We start from the raw sequence: 20,676 nt of genomic DNA, 5'->3' as shown, positions 1-20,676 counted from the left end.
CAGGAAAATTTGATCGTGGAAAAAAGTTGGAACCTGCCCTCCCCGCCCCCCAACAAACGGAATAGGATTTTGGTGTTTGGACAAGTGACCTTATTTTTCTTGTCAAAGTTCATGTAAGTTGCCAAATTTTTTTTATGGCCCATTTTAATCCAATAACGATACTACGTGCCTGAAAAGGACGTACGGACACCATCACTATATACCCCCCCCCCTTCACCTTTAAAGCCGGGGTATATAAAAACTAGAATTGAACTCACAAAATGAGAACCCGGCTCCCATACGAGTATAAAGGCAAATTGCATTTCATGGAAGTATGTAAGTGAGATTTTGTGAAAGTTCTAATGAGTTTCATGCCGGGGTACAAGAGGAATTGCGTTAACAAAATGGATATTCCCTCTATCGAGTATAATGGCAATGTCCATGTTTTGCTATGGGAAATCCAAAGAATTCCAAATATTGTCTGACTAAACGAGATGACTTAATTCAGCTTTTCCATTGTCAACTTCCCATATTAATATGTAATGATATTCCACAATTACCTGCATATGGTGTTTATGTCTTCCAACTGATACTCAAGAGGGTGTCCGAGTACGATCAATTTTTAACCAGAGACTATTGACCAGTAAATTGATATTACAGGGTTTTCTACTATCTCGATTAAAATCGTAGCATATTCAGCAAATTTTATGGTCGTTATATCGACTGTTTGCAATTAAAAACAACCTATCTTTGGGTCGTATTTTAACTGACATGTTTCACATCAATTGTTAGGCTATTGTTTTATGCTATTTTGAGCACGGATGACTCCGTTTACCTGATTAATACAGACGTCTCACGGCTGATGTGTTCAGTCGACAGGGAATGCTTACTCCTCCTCGGCACCTGACCTTCCAGGGATCCGTATTTTTGCCATATTCACGATTCATATATTCTTAACTGAATTTATGAGATTGATTACTGTCCGTTTTCATCACCTTTTACATAAATTTCTGTAAACATTTAATTGGAGGCATACAAAAAAAAATGGCGATTTAAAATCCTAAAGAACCCGCACTCAATTTAGATTGTCGTAACAAAAAATGATGCTTCTGTAAGCTACCCAAGGGGTGGCTAGTATTTCTGAAACCTCAGTATGTATACAGGTCATTGCTTCATCATCTAAATAAATCATCTATTTACCAGGATGCACCAATTTAATTTGCTCTCATGTAAAATAGACCAGGCTCCTCTCTCTGTAGATACTTGGTGGAATAATACTTAAGATGATGATCAGTCATACTTATCATTTATTGTACGTATAGCATCTCATTATCATAACAATATAGGCAATACACATATAACAACATAAGAAAACATGGCTGATTCTTCAGAAACACAAGTTTAGGTCGTCCAGTGTGGTAGGAGATTTCTAACTAGGCTAATTACTTGTAATTTACATTATAAGTATCTCACCGTCTTAGCTTTCTTCTTTATCTTTTTAAATGTTGCCGCCGTACAACTAGCTGAAATCTGTCGTAACGTAGTACGCGCTTGCTTATATAACCTCCTATCCCCTGTCACATGACACAAATTATCCAATGAAAATATGCAGTACGAACTATCAACCAATCAACAGCTTGTACGGGAAGCTGAGTTCCCACACAAGTTCCCATACAGAACTACTTTTGCCACACAAACTGCCGTACAATATCGTAACAAAAATAACAACGTAAAATTAACAACTGGAAATAGAATACATAACATAAACTTGACTAGACGAATAAATTAATACCTTCAATGTTTATAAAACATCCCTAGGCTGTACAATAGATACTGAACAATATAGCGTATGAATATCGTAACTACCAACGATAGCGTAAACAAATGTAGTTCCGATCAAGCTGACTGATAATAAAGTTAATGCTGACAATAAAGAACTACTTATAGCCTCAAAATACACAACAACTCAAATTAAAATGTAGAATCTGATCCAATATTCATAACTTGAATCATAGATTACTATAGTAAATATGTCACTTAACCGGAAGTGACGATCCGAGTAAAGTATGATGACTACCAAAACATGAAATGTAAAATCCACCCTCTTATCCCTGATATTATAAATCCTACAACTTTACATGAAGCAACAACAGGTAAAATATGACGACAATAGCTATTACTACAATCGTATCAAGATAGGCTGACATATTATTTTCAATAAAATCGTAAACGAACAACTTTTCTGGCAGGCACATGATAAACATAGATTTAACAAGTATGAAAACTGGACGACCGCATAATATTACGTATAAAAATAAAGTGATATATTACAATATATTACACTTCATTTGATCTTCTTATACATCAAAATCATTTCTCTCCCTCATCCCTGGAATCATTGAGACAGAGGAATTAAGGGAGGGAGAGAGAGATGCATTTATTTAAGGTATTTGTACTCCATCTCCAGGTAAACAGATAATTTGAATATGCATTACTGTAAATAAATGTTCTTTTGCTTGTTGTTACTTGACAGGATAATTATTTATGGAAGTGCCTGAGCCTATGGCATATCAAACGTTGCAATATTCTATCCTTTCCATTTGTATTGTATAATTTTCCATTTGTATTGTTTAATTTTCCATTTGTATATAATGTATACTTTTCCTTTTGTATTGTATACTTTTCCATTTGTATTGTAAAATTAAACAATAAAAATGGAAATTTATAGAATACAAATGGAAAATTATCCAATACAATTGGAAAATTATAGATAAAATAAAAATTATACAATACAAATAACAACTTATAGAATACAAATGAAAAATTATAGAATACATATAAAAATTACACAATACAAATGAAAAATTTTACCATACAAAAATGAAAAATTAAAAAATACAAATGAAAAAAATTTACAATACAAACGAAAAATTGTAGAATACAAATGAAAAATTGTAGAATACAAATGGAAAATTATACAATACAAATGGAAAAGATCGAAATTTGCAAAGTTTGACATGCCATATGAGTCTATCCAATCTCCATCTTATAAAAGTCTTCATAAACATATGGTATAACAGTCTCTTCAAAACTCAAGCGATAATTCAATTACTAAATAATACCTAACTGCACAATTATCTGTCCATTTAACAGACAGCAATGTTGAGTTACAGGTAATGTGTGCAGAAATTTCGCAACAACCTACCTTTAATTTATTATACGCATTGTTTGAAATCGAAACTAAAGGATATTTTTTTCTCCTGTGACGTCAGATATTATGTTTAAATTCTACTGATATTTTGGGAATCATACTTTTGTTCATTGACGATGTTGGCATATCCGTGTTACGTTCATTGTTCCGAAGAAACCAGATTTTATTGCAATATGTGCCAAAGAAGAATATGTGATGATTGTGTACTCGCGGAATGTAAAGGGCACCCTTTAGAAAGGGCGAGAAATGAAGTTGATATCAAGAGGTCAGCCATAAAGCAAAAATTAGAGGCAATGAGCCGAGAAAAAGATCAGACAGTTGGGAATTTCCGAGCGAAAATGACCTCTATTGATGAAGGTATTGAAAAGGTTCACAAACGCACAGAAACGCTTAAAAACGCACTTGACAAGATTTGCCAGAAAACTCTGGAGGAGTTGACGAAGTCAAAAGAAGAAATGGAGAAATACTTCAAGGAAATTGAAAATAATGTTCAGGAAAAAGAAGAATTTGCTACAGAGTCCTTAAAGAAGTTGGGTTCAATGAATGAAGATGAGATAGACAAAGTTGATGCCAGGATGAAAGTTCTAGAAAATATTGATCTTCTTTTTTTAAAATCGACACCACCAACATTTGTAGGTCCTGTCGGACAGAACGACACAGTTGCTCTAAAGACCGTCTTTGGTTATGTACAGTTTGGGCGATATGAAGAAGTGTTGTTACCCGTGGAGGAAGATGGATATTTACCGATGAGTCCAAAGCCCTCGGAACTGCCCAAAAGGCCACCAAAAAGTGGTCGTTATGAAGAAGTGGTGTTGCCGTCGAAGGACGATGAATATTTGCTGATGAGTCTAAGGTCACCGGAAGTTCACAAAACACCCTCAGGAAGACAAAATATTTTCACAGCCAAGATAGTACTCACCTACAACCTAGGCATACAGCCCCATCATTTTATAAAGGAGAATGACGAGTTCTTTATAACCGACAAATCCAAACTATTCAAAATAAAGCCCGAGAAAGAAAAACAGCCGAAGGAGCTAGTAGATACAAACGACATCATCAGAGGGATAGAAAGATCCAATGAAAATCTTATTCTGATGACATCAAGTATGGTGTATATACTTGAGATGAAAAGTGCAAAAACAAAAAAGTGCCAATTATCAAATTTTGTAGATCCCCTTGGATTACTCTTGGCATGTATGGGGAATAGCGTCCACGGGGACTCATTATTGCTAGGACTAAAAATTACTGGAGACGAAGCGTTCGAACTAAGAAGGTATCCGATTGAAGAGAAAGTATGTGTAGCATTTGAAAAATTGGTTCTGCCCAGAGAAATACAGATTCCGTTAATTTCACACGTGGCCGAGAATACAAATGGCGATATATGCGCTATAGTCAAGGACGAAGTTGACTCTTCGTTTTTAGTTTGCTTTGACAGCGAAGGAGTCCTTCGATATAGGTATCCAAAAGATGAAAAACTCAAAAGGAAATTTCTGGGGATCGGTATATTAAAGGATGGTATGGTTGTTCTTTCAGACGCTTGTGTTTTATCAGGAATCCATTTTCTTGACCAAGATGGGTGTCAGTTACACTTTGAACGAAGAGGGAAAGGAGGGCCCTTGCCCATTAGTATCGTTACTGATTTTAATGACCTCGTTTGGGTTGGATTTGATGATGGAACAGTCGAGGAAATCAAATTTACCAGAGAGTCCAGTTTTTCATAAGACTCAAGTGGATGATTTCTTACGCTATAACTATAACCAAAAGGAATAGCGTAGTTCATATATGTAAACAGAGAGAATCCGGGCTTTGTCTTTTTGAACAAAGGTGTATACTAGTACTGTTCGTGTTCGTATTATTGATCTGCATTGAAGAAGCATATTTCAATAATCTGCAATTAATATAGAGATGATAATTGAAATTATATTGCATTGTCAGTATCATGTCCAATTTACTTTAGAATGTCACAAGGATGATCTATTTGAAAGTCACTTGATTATAGTCTATAAAACAAGTTAAGTGGCCCATGGGCCACATCACTCAACTGAGCACTTTGGCTAGAGAAAGCCGAAATTGGTTCATTGTTGAAAAGTTTTAATATATAAGTGGTTCCAAACTACCCCAGGGGTTGTGATTTGAAAATAAAATGATTCTATACAAACTGAAGATGGTTTAATATTTTGTTGACTATTCATGGCATTAGAAGATTTCCTAGTATATATTTCTATGTAAAAGTTTGATTTTCAATTGTGGCCCTGCTTTTCCCCCGGGGGACGTGATTTGAACAAATTTGAATTAACACTACCTTAGAATCTTTCCATATAAATATAACTAACCATGGCGTTGCTGTTCTTGAGAAGATGAATTTTAAATATTTTTTTTCTATATACCGTATATACTCGCCTATAAGTCGGTCCGCCTATAAGTCGGTTGTGATTTTTGAGATTATTTTGGAGGGATTTGCCATTGACCCGTCTATAAGTCGGTACAACTTTTTGCCAGGATCGGTGGGCAATTTCAAATCAATTCTCTAATGTTTTAACATGTGTTTCAAATAATAATTTGAGAAATTACGCCGACATTTTATCTCTCTTTTGTCTTCTCTTATAAATTTCATATCAATACTCTACATAAATGTATTTACCTGTGGTCAAATAATATGTTAGGATATGACATCGGTAATTAATATTTTTATTTTTCAACAAACCAGACCACTACCATTTTAGTTTTCTTTTTTATACTGTTTTGTTTAAGCGTTAAATTCCTTGTCTTGTATATTTTATACACCGATCTCGATCATAGGCGGATCTCGATCTCTTTGGCATGGTGAAGAACTATGTAACGAGTCTAGTAACATTTTGATGATATTTAATTAGGAGGTGCTCAATGTCCAAGCCATATCTAGAGTTTTTAATAACGCTATGTTTGATATTTTATTAGCAATTATTGTCTCTTAATTACCTGTATCCCTTACCTGACACCGTGCTTATTTAGTGGCACGCGCCCCGAGAAAATCGGGTACTACACATGGGAAGCATTTTCATAAACAATCGAGTTTTAATAGCTCCAGAATAGTATTTTGAATTATTTTTTAAGAATATTATTTCTGTTGTCAAAAACGTTGCAGACGGTACCTATAATTATACATTAAAGCTGAACATATTACCGGTATATCGGGTTCGTAATTCAAGTTTACCGACAAACGATAGATTTACAGTAAGTCACAAGTTAATTAAAGAAATATTTTTGTTAATAATTAATCAAATAAATAATATACACTTAAGATCAAAATAAAATTGTAAATACTTGTACTTTATATATAATCTTAGAATACATAAATAATACGTCCAGACATTTCTCAACGATAATCGTCGAAGGTATGTTAAAAATACTATATTTTGTCGTCCAGAAAAATTCCAAGCTTTTGATGACTCGCCTATAAGTCGGACATAGAGTTTTGGACCAAAAGTTAACGCCCAAAAAACCGACTTATAGGCGAGTATATACGGTATACCTATGTAAACATTTGAACGCCCATTGTGGCCCCAACCTACTCACAGGGGTCAAGATTTGAAATCATGAATCTTCACTACCTGAAGATGTTTCCAAGTAAATGTGACTAATCATGACTTTGCTGTTCTTTAGAAAAAGATTTTTAAAGATTTTTCCCATAAGTCCTATGTAAAACTTTGATCGCCCATTGTGGCCCCACCCTAGTCCCAGGGGTCATCATTTAAGCAATCTTGAATTCCTGAGAATGTTTCCATATAAAAATGACTAATCATGGCATTGCTGTTCTTACGAAGATTTTTTTCTTACATATTCCTACGTAAAACTTTGATTCCTTATTGTGGCCTCGCTATAGCCCCGGGGGTCATGACTTAAACAAACTTCAATTAACACTACCTAAAGATGCTTCCATGTAAATATGAATAATAATGGCTTTTCGGTTCTTTAGAAGAAGATTTTAAAAGATTTTCCCGAAGTATTCTTATGTAAAACTTTGATCGCCCATTGTGGCCCCACAATAGCCTATGACACTATGACTTATCATGGACTTGCTGTTCTTAAGAAGATTTTAAAAGATTCTTCCCTATAATAATATATTCCTCTATAATTATGTTGATCGCCTGTAACCCCGCCCTAGCCCGGGGGTCATGATCTGAACAAACTTGAATCTACACTACTAAAGGATGCTTCGATATAAATATTATTAACCATGGCTTTGCTGTTCTTGAGAAAAAAGATTTTTAAAGATGCCATTAAATTTTCACTTATTCTCCATTATCTCCCTTTGAAAGATGGCGTGGTCCTTCCTTTAAACAAACTTGAATACCGTTCACCCAAGGATGCTCTATATCAAGTTTGGTTGAAAATGGCCCAGTGGTTTTGGAGAATAAGAAATTGTAAAAAAAAGTTAACGACAACATCGATGACAACGGACAAAATTTTAGAAAAGCTCACTTGAGCCTTCGGCTTAGGTGAGCTAAAAGTGCAAGGGCCTGACAGGAAGACTTGTACAAAATTTATCTGAAATTTAAGATCTTCAGTTTTTTGTAGTAGATAACGCTGGCTTTAACCTGTTGATGACATACATTAAATCTAACATCCAGTCATGCTTTACATTATAAGCATTTATTGCACAAAAGACATAATAGATTGTCAATCCTTTAATAGTTAACCTTCAACATACATTCTGATCGATATAGATGATTGGGTTACTAGTATTAAACCAAAGTAGACGCGGTGTCCCAGAGCTATGTAAATACCAATTCTCAAAGAAATAGTTACTTCCTGGTTGATTGAGATTTGAACAGAATATCAGGTAAATATTTAATTTGTTAAATTTAATATCAATTTAAATATCAGAACTCTTCATGCACAGCCCTTTCATTTATTAGCTGATTTATGTTGAATTAAAGTCAAATGTCTTCCCGATCGTCGTCTACTTCGGAGTGTTCCATCCATGACGAAGATACACGATTTTTCTGCTTCACGTGCAACAGACGAATCTGTGATGAATGCATCGGTGGTGATTGTAGAAATCACAACTTCGGCAAGGCTAGAAACCTCATAGAAGAGAGAAGAACATCGACGTCACTGAAACTAAAGCAGTTCCAGAAAGACTCTTATCCAATATTCGCAAAAGATATAGAAAAGATGGCGGCTGAAAGCGAACTGATACAGGAAGAAATAGATAATGTGAAGAAACGTGTCGAGCATCTCAAAGAGACAGTAGACAAGATAGCCAGCGAAATAGTACAGGAATTAAACTGTTCAAAACAAGAAATTGATAACGTTCTACAAAGTGAGAAAGAAGCTGTGAAAGAAATTGAAGCATTTGTTGACAAGTCTTTGTCGTCTGTTTCTTCACTAGAGGAAACGGAAATAGATTGTATTGAGAAGCGATTACAGGAATTGCAATCACGGCAAACAAAGTCACGAGAACAAGCCGGAATACCAAAATTTGTTCCGTCACCTTCGAAAGACATCTTCACTGCATTAAAACCACTGTTTGGAGAAATAAATTATGAAATATACGAGAAAATCGAGGAGCCTGTTCAACCTGACGACGAGGGAGAGTATTTAGTTCCTGTTTCCCCTGCTCCCGAAATTCCTCCCAAAACAATCGTCACGTCAATATCTTCTTTATCACTGAAATTCAGTCCAGAATTTTTGGCTGTAGCAAATGAATGTCTTTTCATGGCATCAGGAATGGAAATCTACGAAGTCAAAAGTAATGATAAAATTGCTCAGATAAAAGCTGATATCAGTTTTGAGATAAACGGATTCATTGTTAAGTCTTCAAAAGAAATACTTATTTCTTCTATGCAGAAAACTGGAATATTTAAACTGCAACAGAAACAGAGACTTCCTCTAATTCCAAAAGATAGACATCTAACCTCTTTTTTATTTGTCGATCCATTTCCGTATCAACCGACGTGTATGAGTTTATGTCAATCTGAAAAAGAAATTCTGGTAGCTTTGCAGTCAAACGCTCAACAAGCTGTGTCCGTACATCTTCAGAAATATCCCCTATATGAGGATAAAGAGTTCAAATTTGAAAACATTCCCATCTCTACTAACTTGAGCTTTACCAAAATCACAGGAGTTTTGGAGTCTGCTAGAGGATATTTTTGCCTTATAAATGAAACTACTGTATGCACATCTCACGTTGTTTGTGTGGATAGTACTGGAGAGCCTCGTTTTCGCTATCCCGCAGACGATAAGCTCAAGAGATATTTCGTGGGTATATGCATGTTAAAAAGTGGAATTATTGTTCTTGCAGACTCCTGTGTTATGTCTGGTATTCATCTAATAGACGAAGATGGCAAATTGATATTGATGAAAAGGATGAACTCAAAACCAACTTGCTTGGCAACAGATGGGAGGTTTATCTGGATAGGATGTAATAATAACAAAGTGGAAAAGTTATCCGTGTCATCTCTAAATGCTCATTCAAATCTTACATAGCTGTGCTCACAATTAATGTTCAAATCACCATCAATAATTTGAGTAAATTATTAATTTATTGATCTCTCCTTCGAAAAGGGGGACAAGTAACATTTTTGTTGATATTTGCATCACAATTTTTTTTTTTTTTTTTTTTTTTTTTTTTTTTTTTTTTTTTTTGCTGTTAACATACATTAAGAACCATAATCAGATTTTGGTACGTCTTGATGTCTTCATACATTAATAGTAATTACACCACTAAAAAGTAAAACCAATGGACTACTTGTTTTTTGGTTAAAATGACTGGGTTCATATTTTGGAAATATGCTTTACATTGGATAGAGTAACTAAGACTTTTTGTAAGGAAGGAATGTTCTGTAATTCAATTTAGGCTCGATCAATTAACATTCGAAGTAAATATTAAATGTAGTTTGAAAAAAGATTATAAATATTTTTTTTCAGTCCTCATGGCATCGATGTTCAATTAAGATAAAATTAAATGAGTATTGATCTTGTTGTTATATATATATATATATATATATATATATATATATATATATATATATATATATATATATATATATATATATATAAAGAACTGTCAACTTTGACTTTTTATCTGAGCTGATTTTATGAAATGAATTGTATTAAACTTTATATCTTCCAATGATTTGGAGACTGCTATTTGATTTTAAAGCAGTTAAAACGCTTGATAAGGACTTTAATCCATGCAAAACCCACAGTTAATGATAATGACCGCATAAAAAGAAGAATTTTATGTCTCCACGTACACTGATAAATGTAGTACTTCTTTATTTCTTGCCATTTTGCACAACGTATCTCGATTGAGTACGTGGACGTGCTCTCGGTCTTTATAAAAGCCAGAGTTTTGTGCCTAGACGCCATACAATATACTATAGTTGTAAGTGTAGCAGTAAGATTTTAATCGTAGTTGTTATATTAAGACATTGTCCTGAGTAAAATAGTGTACCTACTAGTAATCTGAAGTCTTGGTATTTGTTTTGAAATTAAGAACCCTCTATACACTGCACACTAAAGAGTTCTGATTCTGTGGTATTTTTACTGCAGTCAGAGTGATCTGCCCTTAGATCTAAATTCAAATAAACTGAAATCTACAGTGTATTTCTCAATTTGTAATCAATTCAAGCATTCTTAACAATTTAAAAGGCCAAGATAAATTAACTGAACACTTCATTTGCATATATTTTATCCACTTAAGTAAACAACAGTGATTTCTGTTCATTGATATTTTGTTGTCTTTGAACATTTTTCCTGGGGGTAAATGCCATGTACCATATATTGAAAATTATATAGATAAGCTCAAAATTTACACCTATATACAATATAATTTTCTCAATGTCCAAAAAACATTTTGCACTGGTGTATAGAGGGTCCTTAAGGTTATAATAGTTAATTTTACACCTCATTGGGAAAATAAAATTCTTTTAGTGCTGATTGGGCTTGCAATCTTACCAAAGGAATATGAAAACATTATATTCGTCTTAAATTAGCTCGTGCATACACATTCGTGTATTTCTCTGCCATTGCATTTTTTTTAATTTGAGGGGGAAAAAATGAAATAATCAAAACACAAGGAAGCTGATAGGGGCTGCAGGAGGCATTTAGTTTTTGGTGTGTATGTTTGTCTGCAAACACTGTTGAACAGTTGACGTTAGGGCTTTTAAATTCCACATATGTATTCCTTGTTACCTTTCTTTGGATACCAACATTTTTTTTATTTGGACCCCATGATCCTGCATGGAGTTTGACCTACTTTTGGAAAAGAACTTTAACCTTGTCCATGAGCTGCCATACGGGGGCATCAGTCTTTCATGAACACATCTTGGCTTCTTTTTTTCATTTAAGTTGTCGATTAATTGTTATTTTTGTTTTTATTTACGACTTGATTTGAAAAGTACATGAAAGGAATAAAATGTAATTAAAAAAAATAAATAAATTTCTGCTTCCTAGTGTCCTTTCTGACATATTTTATTTTGTCAAATAAAATCTTAGCCTTAGTGGTCATATTTTCAGCATTCCTCATTATAACTTCCAGTTACATTTAACATACGTGCATTAAAAACAAATCTGCTACCGACACAGCTCTTAATTGTTTTTGCCATTTTTTCTGTATTACACATACTTGAACATTTTGCGGTTTTTTACCTGGCTGAGCAATGCTATCTCGATCTATTTAAGTCTATTTTTATCGATGTGTCAATGGAAAAAAAAACTTGCATTGCTTTGATGATAACATTTGTTTAAACTCAAAAATAAAAATGCTTATTTCAAAATGGGTAACTACTGTGCATATGTGTGCATGTATTCTACATTTTTTTTTAATGTGGTAGAAGCATTTTTTTTTTTAAATTTAAAATTAAAACATGACATATATCTTCACGTGGTCATGGTTTTATGCAGTTAAAATAATCTATAATTTACCGTGAGTTAACATATAAAAGGACAGAGTAATGGACGAAGTCGGTTCTTGGAAGAAGTTGATGACAGAGATTCAGTCAATTCATGTGAAACTGAACAGACATGAAGAAATTTTAAATGAAATATCTAGAAAAATGTCGAACCGCTCTGTGGAAGTTAATAACAACAACCACAACTATCGCCATGGATACGCGGCCAGTGACGAGACATCAACTGATTCTTTGTCATTAAGTACAACTACTGAAAACACAGGTTTGTACGAAAAATATTATTTTTGACAAACTGTAAATATAATTTATTTGCTTTCTTCTTAATCAAACATTTTAATTTAAAGCTTTATATTTTTGTCAAAATGAATTTCAGAAATATTTTACCTGCCCATTATATGTAAGCGAACAATTCATATGCCCATACACATGTACATGTACGTGTATTTTCAGAATCTACATTTGATGCCTTCTTGCAGTCGGAGCACATTAATTTTGTGGAACGTCTTCATATAAATGCTTTTCTGGACAGCCTCCTGGAAGACTATATCCTTTCACCGTCTGACCATGAGAACATCAGAAAACTGAGCCACAATAGAAAAGACCAGGTTCGGTTTCTTTTGATGCGTCTTCGTCGTTACGGTCCACAGGTTTTCCAGCGTTTCAAAAACATTCTTGAGAAGACGGATGACGAATGGTTGAATACTATCTCGGACGTCAGGACGGATGGAGAATGTTTTAAACAAGACTGCGTCGCCTGCACAATAGCAAAGAAGGTTGATATCCGTGACTCCATAGATGTACTGTATAGTAAGGGATTGGTACACCATGACACAATGGAGGCAATGCTGAGCTCTCTCAGGACATCAGAAAGTGTCTGGAGACTGGTTTTTAGAGACATTGACAAACACGGAGGCTTGTGGACACATATGGAAACTGTGCAAGAAGCTATATCTCCACAGTACATTGATCTTAAAGAGAAACTAAGCTACATTAAAGAGATTATGCTGTGTTCTTCTTGCAAAGGTGCATATCCAGTCTCAAGTTCTAGGAGCAATCTTACCACTAGCAGTTCTGATTCGATACAAACAGTGCAAAAAGATGTGGATTCAAATCAATTACCGAACTTCAGTTTTAATCTTGAGAGAAGAGAAAAGTTGGAAAAAGAATCAAAAAATTATGACCATGAAGATCATTTAGGCGCAGAAGATAAGGCAGACCAATCGAAGAAGGCCGACCTTAGAAGGTTTGGGTTTGCACCGGAGTCCATGAGCAGCAACGGAACACAAACTTTGGATGACTTGTTGCGTTTCCATGAAGATGAAAAACCCTGCTCACAAACCTTGAAAACTGTCGTACCCGGAGTCCTGCGCCGTACACAGTCGGACAGGAGGTTCGACAACTATCGTCCTATTTCCTCTAGCGTCCGTCGAAGTCAATCGGACCGAAAACAGAAAGAAGTTCAAACCAGAGTACATATGTTCGGAAGACTTGCTATGGACAACCCACCAAATTATAACCGTAATTTGAATACATCTTTTCCTGTAAAGGCCCAAAGGGAACCGTGTTTGTCTCATTCTGCAAAAGCAGTTTATCGTTCACACAGTGATAGGAGAGAAGACAGGAAGTCTTACGTACATGTAGGAAGAAGGCGCCACACACTTTCTGGAATGAATAGCAACATGTTTCAATATAGGCTAACGGACTCCAAAACATGATTAATCAGTCAGATTTGTCGATGTTCTTACATCTATTGATTTGTTTTGTTTACTACCACTTATGTTTGTTTTAATTGTAGTTATATGTATGTTACATTAAAAGTTTAAATCTTAAGTTTAAACTTGTCTATAACTATCTAGCAAAACTTCGAATCAACAACGAAACAACTCATCTCCGTTCAACATGAAAGTGCCGCAAGAGTCTCACAACTAGAAACAAAACCTACAGAAACCTAAACCTGAAATACAGCAGGAAATAGTCGACCTAAAAATAAAACTAAACAATGCAAACTAGAACAATAAAATGGCTTCAGACCGTATATATCAGAGCTTTCTGCCGAGAATAAAAAACAAACGGAGGAAATCCTAATGTTGTCGACACAGCTATACACAGCAGACCAGAACATGAGAAAACAACAGGAGCAGACAGACGAGCAGGAGGCCAACATCAGCAGTCTCCGCTTTCAAGTTAATGGTCAAATGCACGAGATTAATTCCCTCCGTTTCACAATCGACTCTCAAATTCAAGAAATCGAAAACCTCCAGAATCAAATCGACGACCAAGATCAGGAAATCGAAAGGTTAGAGGACATTATTGATTACGAGAGACAAAACGGACCCAGCCCTTACCCGGGGTACAACAACTTCCACGGACATTGTCAGTGCCAACAGTGCTCACCATTTTATTGAGGGTGTTCCTTTCTAAAACACGAGGACGTGTTTTCCCTGAGAGGCCTAAGGATATTATCACCGAGCAAAATTAACATTTTTGAAATAAATAACTTTTTAATATATTATATACTAAATTTGGACGTTTATCTGTTAAATGTTCTATCCATTATCATTGTATGTCTATTATTTATTTGACTGTGTCTCATTCTCTTTGAAGCAGGATTAAGACATTCCAATTGACTTTTAAGTAACTGTCAAAAGAATTGATACTCGTTAGGTGTAAATGCCTCAGGACCTGTTAATCTTATATCAATAACTTGTTTATATAATTATTTAGCAATGTCTTTTATCCCATGTTTACCCCTTTATCCCGTGGATATGACTCATTGGATAAATTTTTCATAATCCACAGTTGTGACGTCACAATGGTTTTTGCGTTAGCGCGATGAAGTAAAATAAAGTGGAGTCCTATATAAAACAGTGTAAAATATTGGTTGTGAAGTATTAAACATGGGATAAAAAGAATCTCCCATGATTTGTAGTTGGATATGACTTTTATCCAACTCGTTGTGTGTTTTTATCCCCTCGCCAAGGCTCGGGGATAAAAAACACACAACTCGTTGGATAAAAATCATATCCAACTACAAATCATGGGAGATCCTATATTTATGTCCATTCTATCAAAGAAACATACATGTCCATCAATTAATTCAGCCAGTGTCATAATTCAATTATTGTTTACTCTCTATCTAACAAAAAGCTATGTCCATTATTCCCTCTTCAGTTTGGAGGCCCGATGTTCTACCGGCCACATCCAACTCGGTTAAGACTTGTAAACTATATTGTTAAATTTCATATTCATTGTTATTTACCATCGTCCATAATAAATTTCGTAAACCTGATTTTACCAGTTCTTGGACTTTATATTGGGAGACCATAAGGAATACGGCACCTTTTTCGTTTACGTTGTATTCCCGCCAACATTCCTTCTTCCCCTTTTGCGCTAAAACAACGGATATAGTCCATGTAGTCCAGGAATTACTTTTATAACTTATAACCAAAATCTTACTGGTTATATGTATAATATATCACTAAACGATTAGTATTGCTATTGATCGAAATTTATTTTCAAAAAGTTACCTTACATCAAATATAATCGAATCTATTGGTTATTGATTAATCGTTACCGATTCTTCTAAGCAAATAAATGGTGTTACAGCTGGTGGACTTTGTTAAAGCGAATTGTGGTTATCAAAATGTCTGCCAGTCATAGTACTTCGTACATAAGATTAAATATTGAAAAGCACTCACAGTATAATGCAACATGTGCAAGCAGCGTCAAGAAATTGGTACTTTAAGAAAAATACTTAAAAAAAAGCAAACTATTAGAAAAATATATGGCTGTTCGTAAATTTAGATTGCCATGTTAATACTTGCATGCATAAGAAAACCCAAACAACCAATGTAACTGGTGCCGTTTACTGAAATTCGAGTCGTCGATATCGTGGCGAATTCGAGTCGTCGATATCGTGGCTCACCTGAGCCGAAGATTCGCGCAAGATCTACTCTGTTGTTTGTTCGTCTGTTAATTTTTTTTTATATCGATTTCTTCTCCGGCCACTTTCCGATTTCAATTTTGGGTGAAGGTTAATTAACTTTTCTTCAAATACAGGACTGCATCTTTTTTCGTAATAAAATAATTAATACGATGATTTTCTTATTTATGGGGTGATTGAAAGAAAAATTTAAGATCCCCTGGTCAATAATAGTGTTATTATGCATATTTGTTCATTGTCGGTCGGGCCCCATCATTAAGGGTCTAATATTTACATTGGAATGTACGAGAAAATTCTAATTCAAAATGTTTTACATTGAAATATGTAAATTTCAGTAAAATTAACAAGACTACACTTTATTTATTTGAAACATCAATTAAATGACTTTATTTTGATGGCCACGGTAAAAGGTTACATATTTCAGGAAGAGGGAACTGGCTAGATGACTGAAGTGTTTGTTGTCATTGTTCACAAATGACTCACTATGTGTACAGCGAATATGATAACATCCTACCTAATAGAAGTCTGTAAAATTTAAAACTATTGTTAAAGTCTGAATATTGTCTTCTTTGATTATATCTTCAAACAGGAGCATTTTTAGTTTACAGGAAATAAGAAGAATGAAAAAGAAAAGTTTAAAGTATATTTTAGAAATGCCTAAACTTTAGCCATGCACTGCAATTTAGTTGAAATAACTTTTGATACATATAGTAAAATGCTAGCGTACTGTTTTACGTGTCTCACCTAGTTCTTGGGGAAGAGTTTCAGAGGATTTTTCCTAATGTCTTTCCATGAACATTGTTAATTAAAAATGAACATTGTTGTTTTGACTACTTTACTCATAACAAGTGAGTTATCCCCAAAACTAAAGAAAGTGCTTATTAATTATAGAACAACTCAAAAATCAAAATAGACAAAAATTCTGACATATATATCACTAATACAAATCAGTGTAGTTTCCATGTCAATTTGATAATATGCATCGATCATAGTGCTTGCAAATGACTCTCAAATCATCGATATAATAAAGAAGAGAGATAATAGAAAAGAAAAAAGTCACAAGCTAGAGACATTTGCAATCTTTTATAAATTTTGTTTTCATATTTCTAAATTATTCAATGCACAGGGCTGTTACAAAAGTGATGAAACAAGCAAATTCAAAGAATTCAGTGCCCCCCCCCCCCCCCGCTTTCGGTGTCTTATAGCGGTTGGGATGCAATTATTTATAAATAGCATATTATAACTGTCTTGTTTGTGTGCCCTAGCTGTCTTGTCTGTTCATCATTCAAAAAAGATATAAATTATTGAATTAATAAAAGTTATGGCAAAGATTAAAGCTTCTCAGAACTGCATCAAAGTTCGAGATCAAGGTCATGAGGTCAAATACCATAATATAATCCGAAAGGTTTTGTTATAAGTAATGCACATGTATTTAAAAAAAATATGAAAGCCCTGTCTCTTCTGAAACAAAAGTAATGGCCAAAATTCAAATTTTTGATAAGTAGGTCGAACTTCTTGGTTCTAATTGTCACAGGTAATGCACATGTCAAAAATGAATGCTCAATTTTCTCTAATTCAAAAGTTTTAGCTAATATTAAAAGTTTGAAAGGTAGGTCAAATTTCAAGGTCAAGGTTACAGGGTAAAAAATTATAGTATATTTGGAAAAGACACAAAACCTTTAACTTTGGTCATAATTAACTTCTGAATGAGAAAAGATGGGGCTTCCATTTTTTCACATGTACATTACCTGTGGCAAGACCTTTCCACATATATACAGTGGGACAGACTATACATTGGCAATTCCGTTTGAATGAGGGAAGATAGGGCTCTCATATTTTACAGCCGAGTACATTACCTATATTACAACACCATTCAGAAAGGTATATCATTTTTGACTTTATGATCAGCATCTTGACCTAGAAGTTTGAAGGACACACAAACAAAACAGTTACAATATGCCATAAATAACGTGAACTGCATCTTAACCACCCAAAGTAAGGGACCACGGTTCTTTGAATTCCCTTGTTTTTTATAAACCAAAAACAGCTACATAATCACAAAAACATCCATCCAGAGGGGAGGTGGGTCAGTAAATTCAGGTAAGTTAGACTGAAAATGATAACCCACCCCACCCCCGACAATAGACCCCTTGGGAGTTATCAAGGGGAAAAAATGTATTTAGAGTAAAATTATCCCCACTGACACTCCCAACATGGGTTATTGTTCAAACAATTAACTAAAGAGTGTATAAAAATTGCATTGTGATATAAATTAAAATTTAGTATTTCAGTTCTGTTTCATTGATGTGATTAGCTATTGGATGAATTCTTTTCAGCATACTCAGACACTGTACAGTTAATAAAGACGAATCACTTTCAGTACGAGTGCTGATTAAAACCTGAACCAGGAACCCGGAAATGGAGAGATGCTGCCAAAGAATGAAAGATGAAAGAAATTTGGTACAGTTTTAAACTCATCATCTCAATTTATGTGTTTCTGACACAGGCGCTTGTTTCATACAGTACTTTAGTTTATTACTGTACAATTGAATTGTACACTGTAAAAAATAAGTGTTTTAAAAATAAACACCAAATTGCCACAGATAATAAACACTTTAACACGTTTAAAATTTAAACACTTCGTGAAGTGTTTAAGAAATAAACACGTAAGAATGTTTAAATTCTAAACACATGAGGTTTAATATTTAAATACTTTCTTCTCAATCTGTTTAAATACTAAACACATCAAAAACACAAAACGTTTAAAGATTAAACGCTGAATAAACACAAGGAGTTTACTAAATAAACACCGTACGTGTTTAAAATTTAAACATTTCATGTTTTATTAATAAACACGTTCAACCTAAACACTTAAACATGTTTATTCGATGCAACAGATAATAATCACTTAAACATGTTTATACGTCATTTTTTAAACACTTCAACGTGTTTAATTTACAAAATAAATAAACACTTAAACGTGTTTATACGTTTTCAACATTTTTATTTGAAACAAACATAAAACAGTACAAAACACACTGTTGATGAACATGTACATAAAGCTTAATTAATAAATTATTTAATGTTGAATAGAGATTCAAACTTTATAAACAATTATAACATTTATCAACACATTTGCTAACACACAGATGTAGATACATAATTCAATTCAAGTTGAAAGATAGAATTATCAGTAAAAAAAAAAAAATTAGCATGAACATGTAAAACCTGCATGTGAACTAAAATTCAATAAAACTGGTGGCGAGGGGGTTGTTATAGGAAAATCGCTTAATAAAATGAAATATTATTTTTCAGGGATAAAATTTTGAAATTTTATTTTAAAAAAGGGACAGGGCGTCCATTACATCTTTTTTAATAAAACAAACAAATTAATAATTAAATATAATGCACCAAGACTGAAATTGTTATTTATTGCCCGGGTACGGAATATATACATTGTGTATGTATTGCAGTTAATAAATCCAGTTGTACCTGTTTAATTTTACTTTCACTAATATTCAGAGTTTTAACAAAATGAAGAAAATTTCCAGTTTTTATCTGTAAACGACTTATTCATTAAATATTCTTGCAACTTCACAAGAGCTGCCGGGGTATCACTCACTAAATTTCATACAATATTCTAACCGAGTTAAACAGTCTCCTCTGCTTGTGTGTAAAATTCAGGTTCTTCTGCCACGGATGATGATCTCCAGTTTCCATTCTCCAAAATTTTATTCAACCTTAGTATTTCTAATTCCTTCTTCTTATCAGAAATATCCTGAAAAATAGATAGATAAAAAATATTCACTATGCAAATTCAGAAAATTATCTGTAAAAGAATACACTGAGATAAAAAAATAATTTGTTATCCTTCACGCCAATTTTAATTATATACTACATACTGAGAAACAAGTTTGAAATAAAAATCTGCAATACAAATAAATCATATAAGCATACAAACAGAGTATACACTAAAAAATTAAATATCAATGTACCTGCAGGAGCAGCCCAACAGCAACAATTAAGAGAAGGGGGTGGGGGCTACTCAAGGCATTTTCTATAATGTAAACAACACTCCCCAAAAATGTAAAGTCTCCTTAATGAATACATGCGCGGGCAGGGGATGAAAAGTGTTGCTGTTAACGCTTATATGTTAAGTTATGTATGGTCAGCAAATAATCATAATAATGCGTGATAGGGAGCATAAATTTTATCAAGGGCAGGTAATTGGATTACATTTACTTAAATTTCATGTTACTGGGAGACCCAAAACTAGTGTAGGGTAGGAAACAATAATGTTTTTGTTTGTGTGTGTATGAGGATGTGTGTGTGTGAGGGTGTGTGTGTGTGTGTAAGGGGGTGGGGTGACCCTTTTTCTTTGAAATGCCCTTTAAACTCACCTCTCAAGGTTAAGTGTGATCTTCGTTTAAAATCACTTTCCTTTATCAAGTAATGTATTCTTCTCAGGATTCACAATAAGAGATGAACGTCCCTGCAAATTAATTATATATTGCAATATACTTAAAGACTACAAACATTTTATGCCGACCGTTGCACATGGCCGCATTTGCACTCAGACGATAGGCCTTACAATCCAGCATTTCATAAATGAAAAGCAGTATAAATCTCTAATGTATTAAGCA

The 20,676-nt window shown here is 34.0% G+C and overlaps 3 protein-coding genes across 3 annotated transcripts in view; all 3 read left to right on the top strand.

The window, feature by feature from the left end:
* Positions 1-20,676, top strand: part of LOC133197576 (3 beta-hydroxysteroid dehydrogenase/Delta 5-->4-isomerase type 2-like) — a 132,808-nt gene that overhangs the window by 99,225 nt on the left and 12,907 nt on the right. The window lies entirely within an intron of this gene.
* Positions 8,114-9,661, top strand: LOC133196970 (uncharacterized). Its single transcript, XM_061332813.1, has one exon. The coding sequence runs from the start codon at positions 8,114-8,116 to the stop codon at positions 9,659-9,661; it is 1,548 nt and encodes a 515-aa protein (XP_061188797.1).
* On the top strand, positions 12,194-13,845 carry LOC133196598 (uncharacterized). The gene is made up of 2 exons (XM_061332464.1): positions 12,194-12,352; positions 12,541-13,845. Exons 1-2 carry the CDS (start codon positions 12,235-12,237, stop codon positions 13,803-13,805), a joined length of 1,383 nt encoding a protein of 460 aa, XP_061188448.1. The 5' UTR covers positions 12,194-12,234; the 3' UTR covers positions 13,806-13,845.

The sequence above is a fragment of the Saccostrea echinata genome, unplaced genomic scaffold (genome assembly GCF_033153115.1).
Source record: "Saccostrea echinata isolate AGI-Se365-2 ecotype Australia unplaced genomic scaffold, CSIRO_AGI_Sech_v1 ptg000030l, whole genome shotgun sequence".
In the NCBI taxonomy this organism is placed as follows: Eukaryota; Metazoa; Mollusca; class Bivalvia; order Ostreida; family Ostreidae; genus Saccostrea; species Saccostrea echinata.
This window is presented reverse-complemented; position numbering and strand designations above follow the sequence as displayed.

What these genes read in the sequence shown, in the direction of transcription:
- LOC133196970 (XM_061332813.1), top strand. Translation starts at nt 8,114, where the DNA reads ATGTCTTCCCGATCGTCGTCTACTTCGGAGTGTTCCATCCATGACGAA.
- LOC133196598 (XM_061332464.1), top strand. Translation starts at nt 12,235, where the DNA reads ATGTCGAACCGCTCTGTGGAAGTTAATAACAACAACCACAACTATCGC. An exon ending in TACAACTACTGAAAACACAG is followed by an intron (nt 12,353 to 12,540) that starts GTTTGTACGAAA and finishes GTGTATTTTCAG; the next exon opens with AATCTACATTTGATGCCTTC.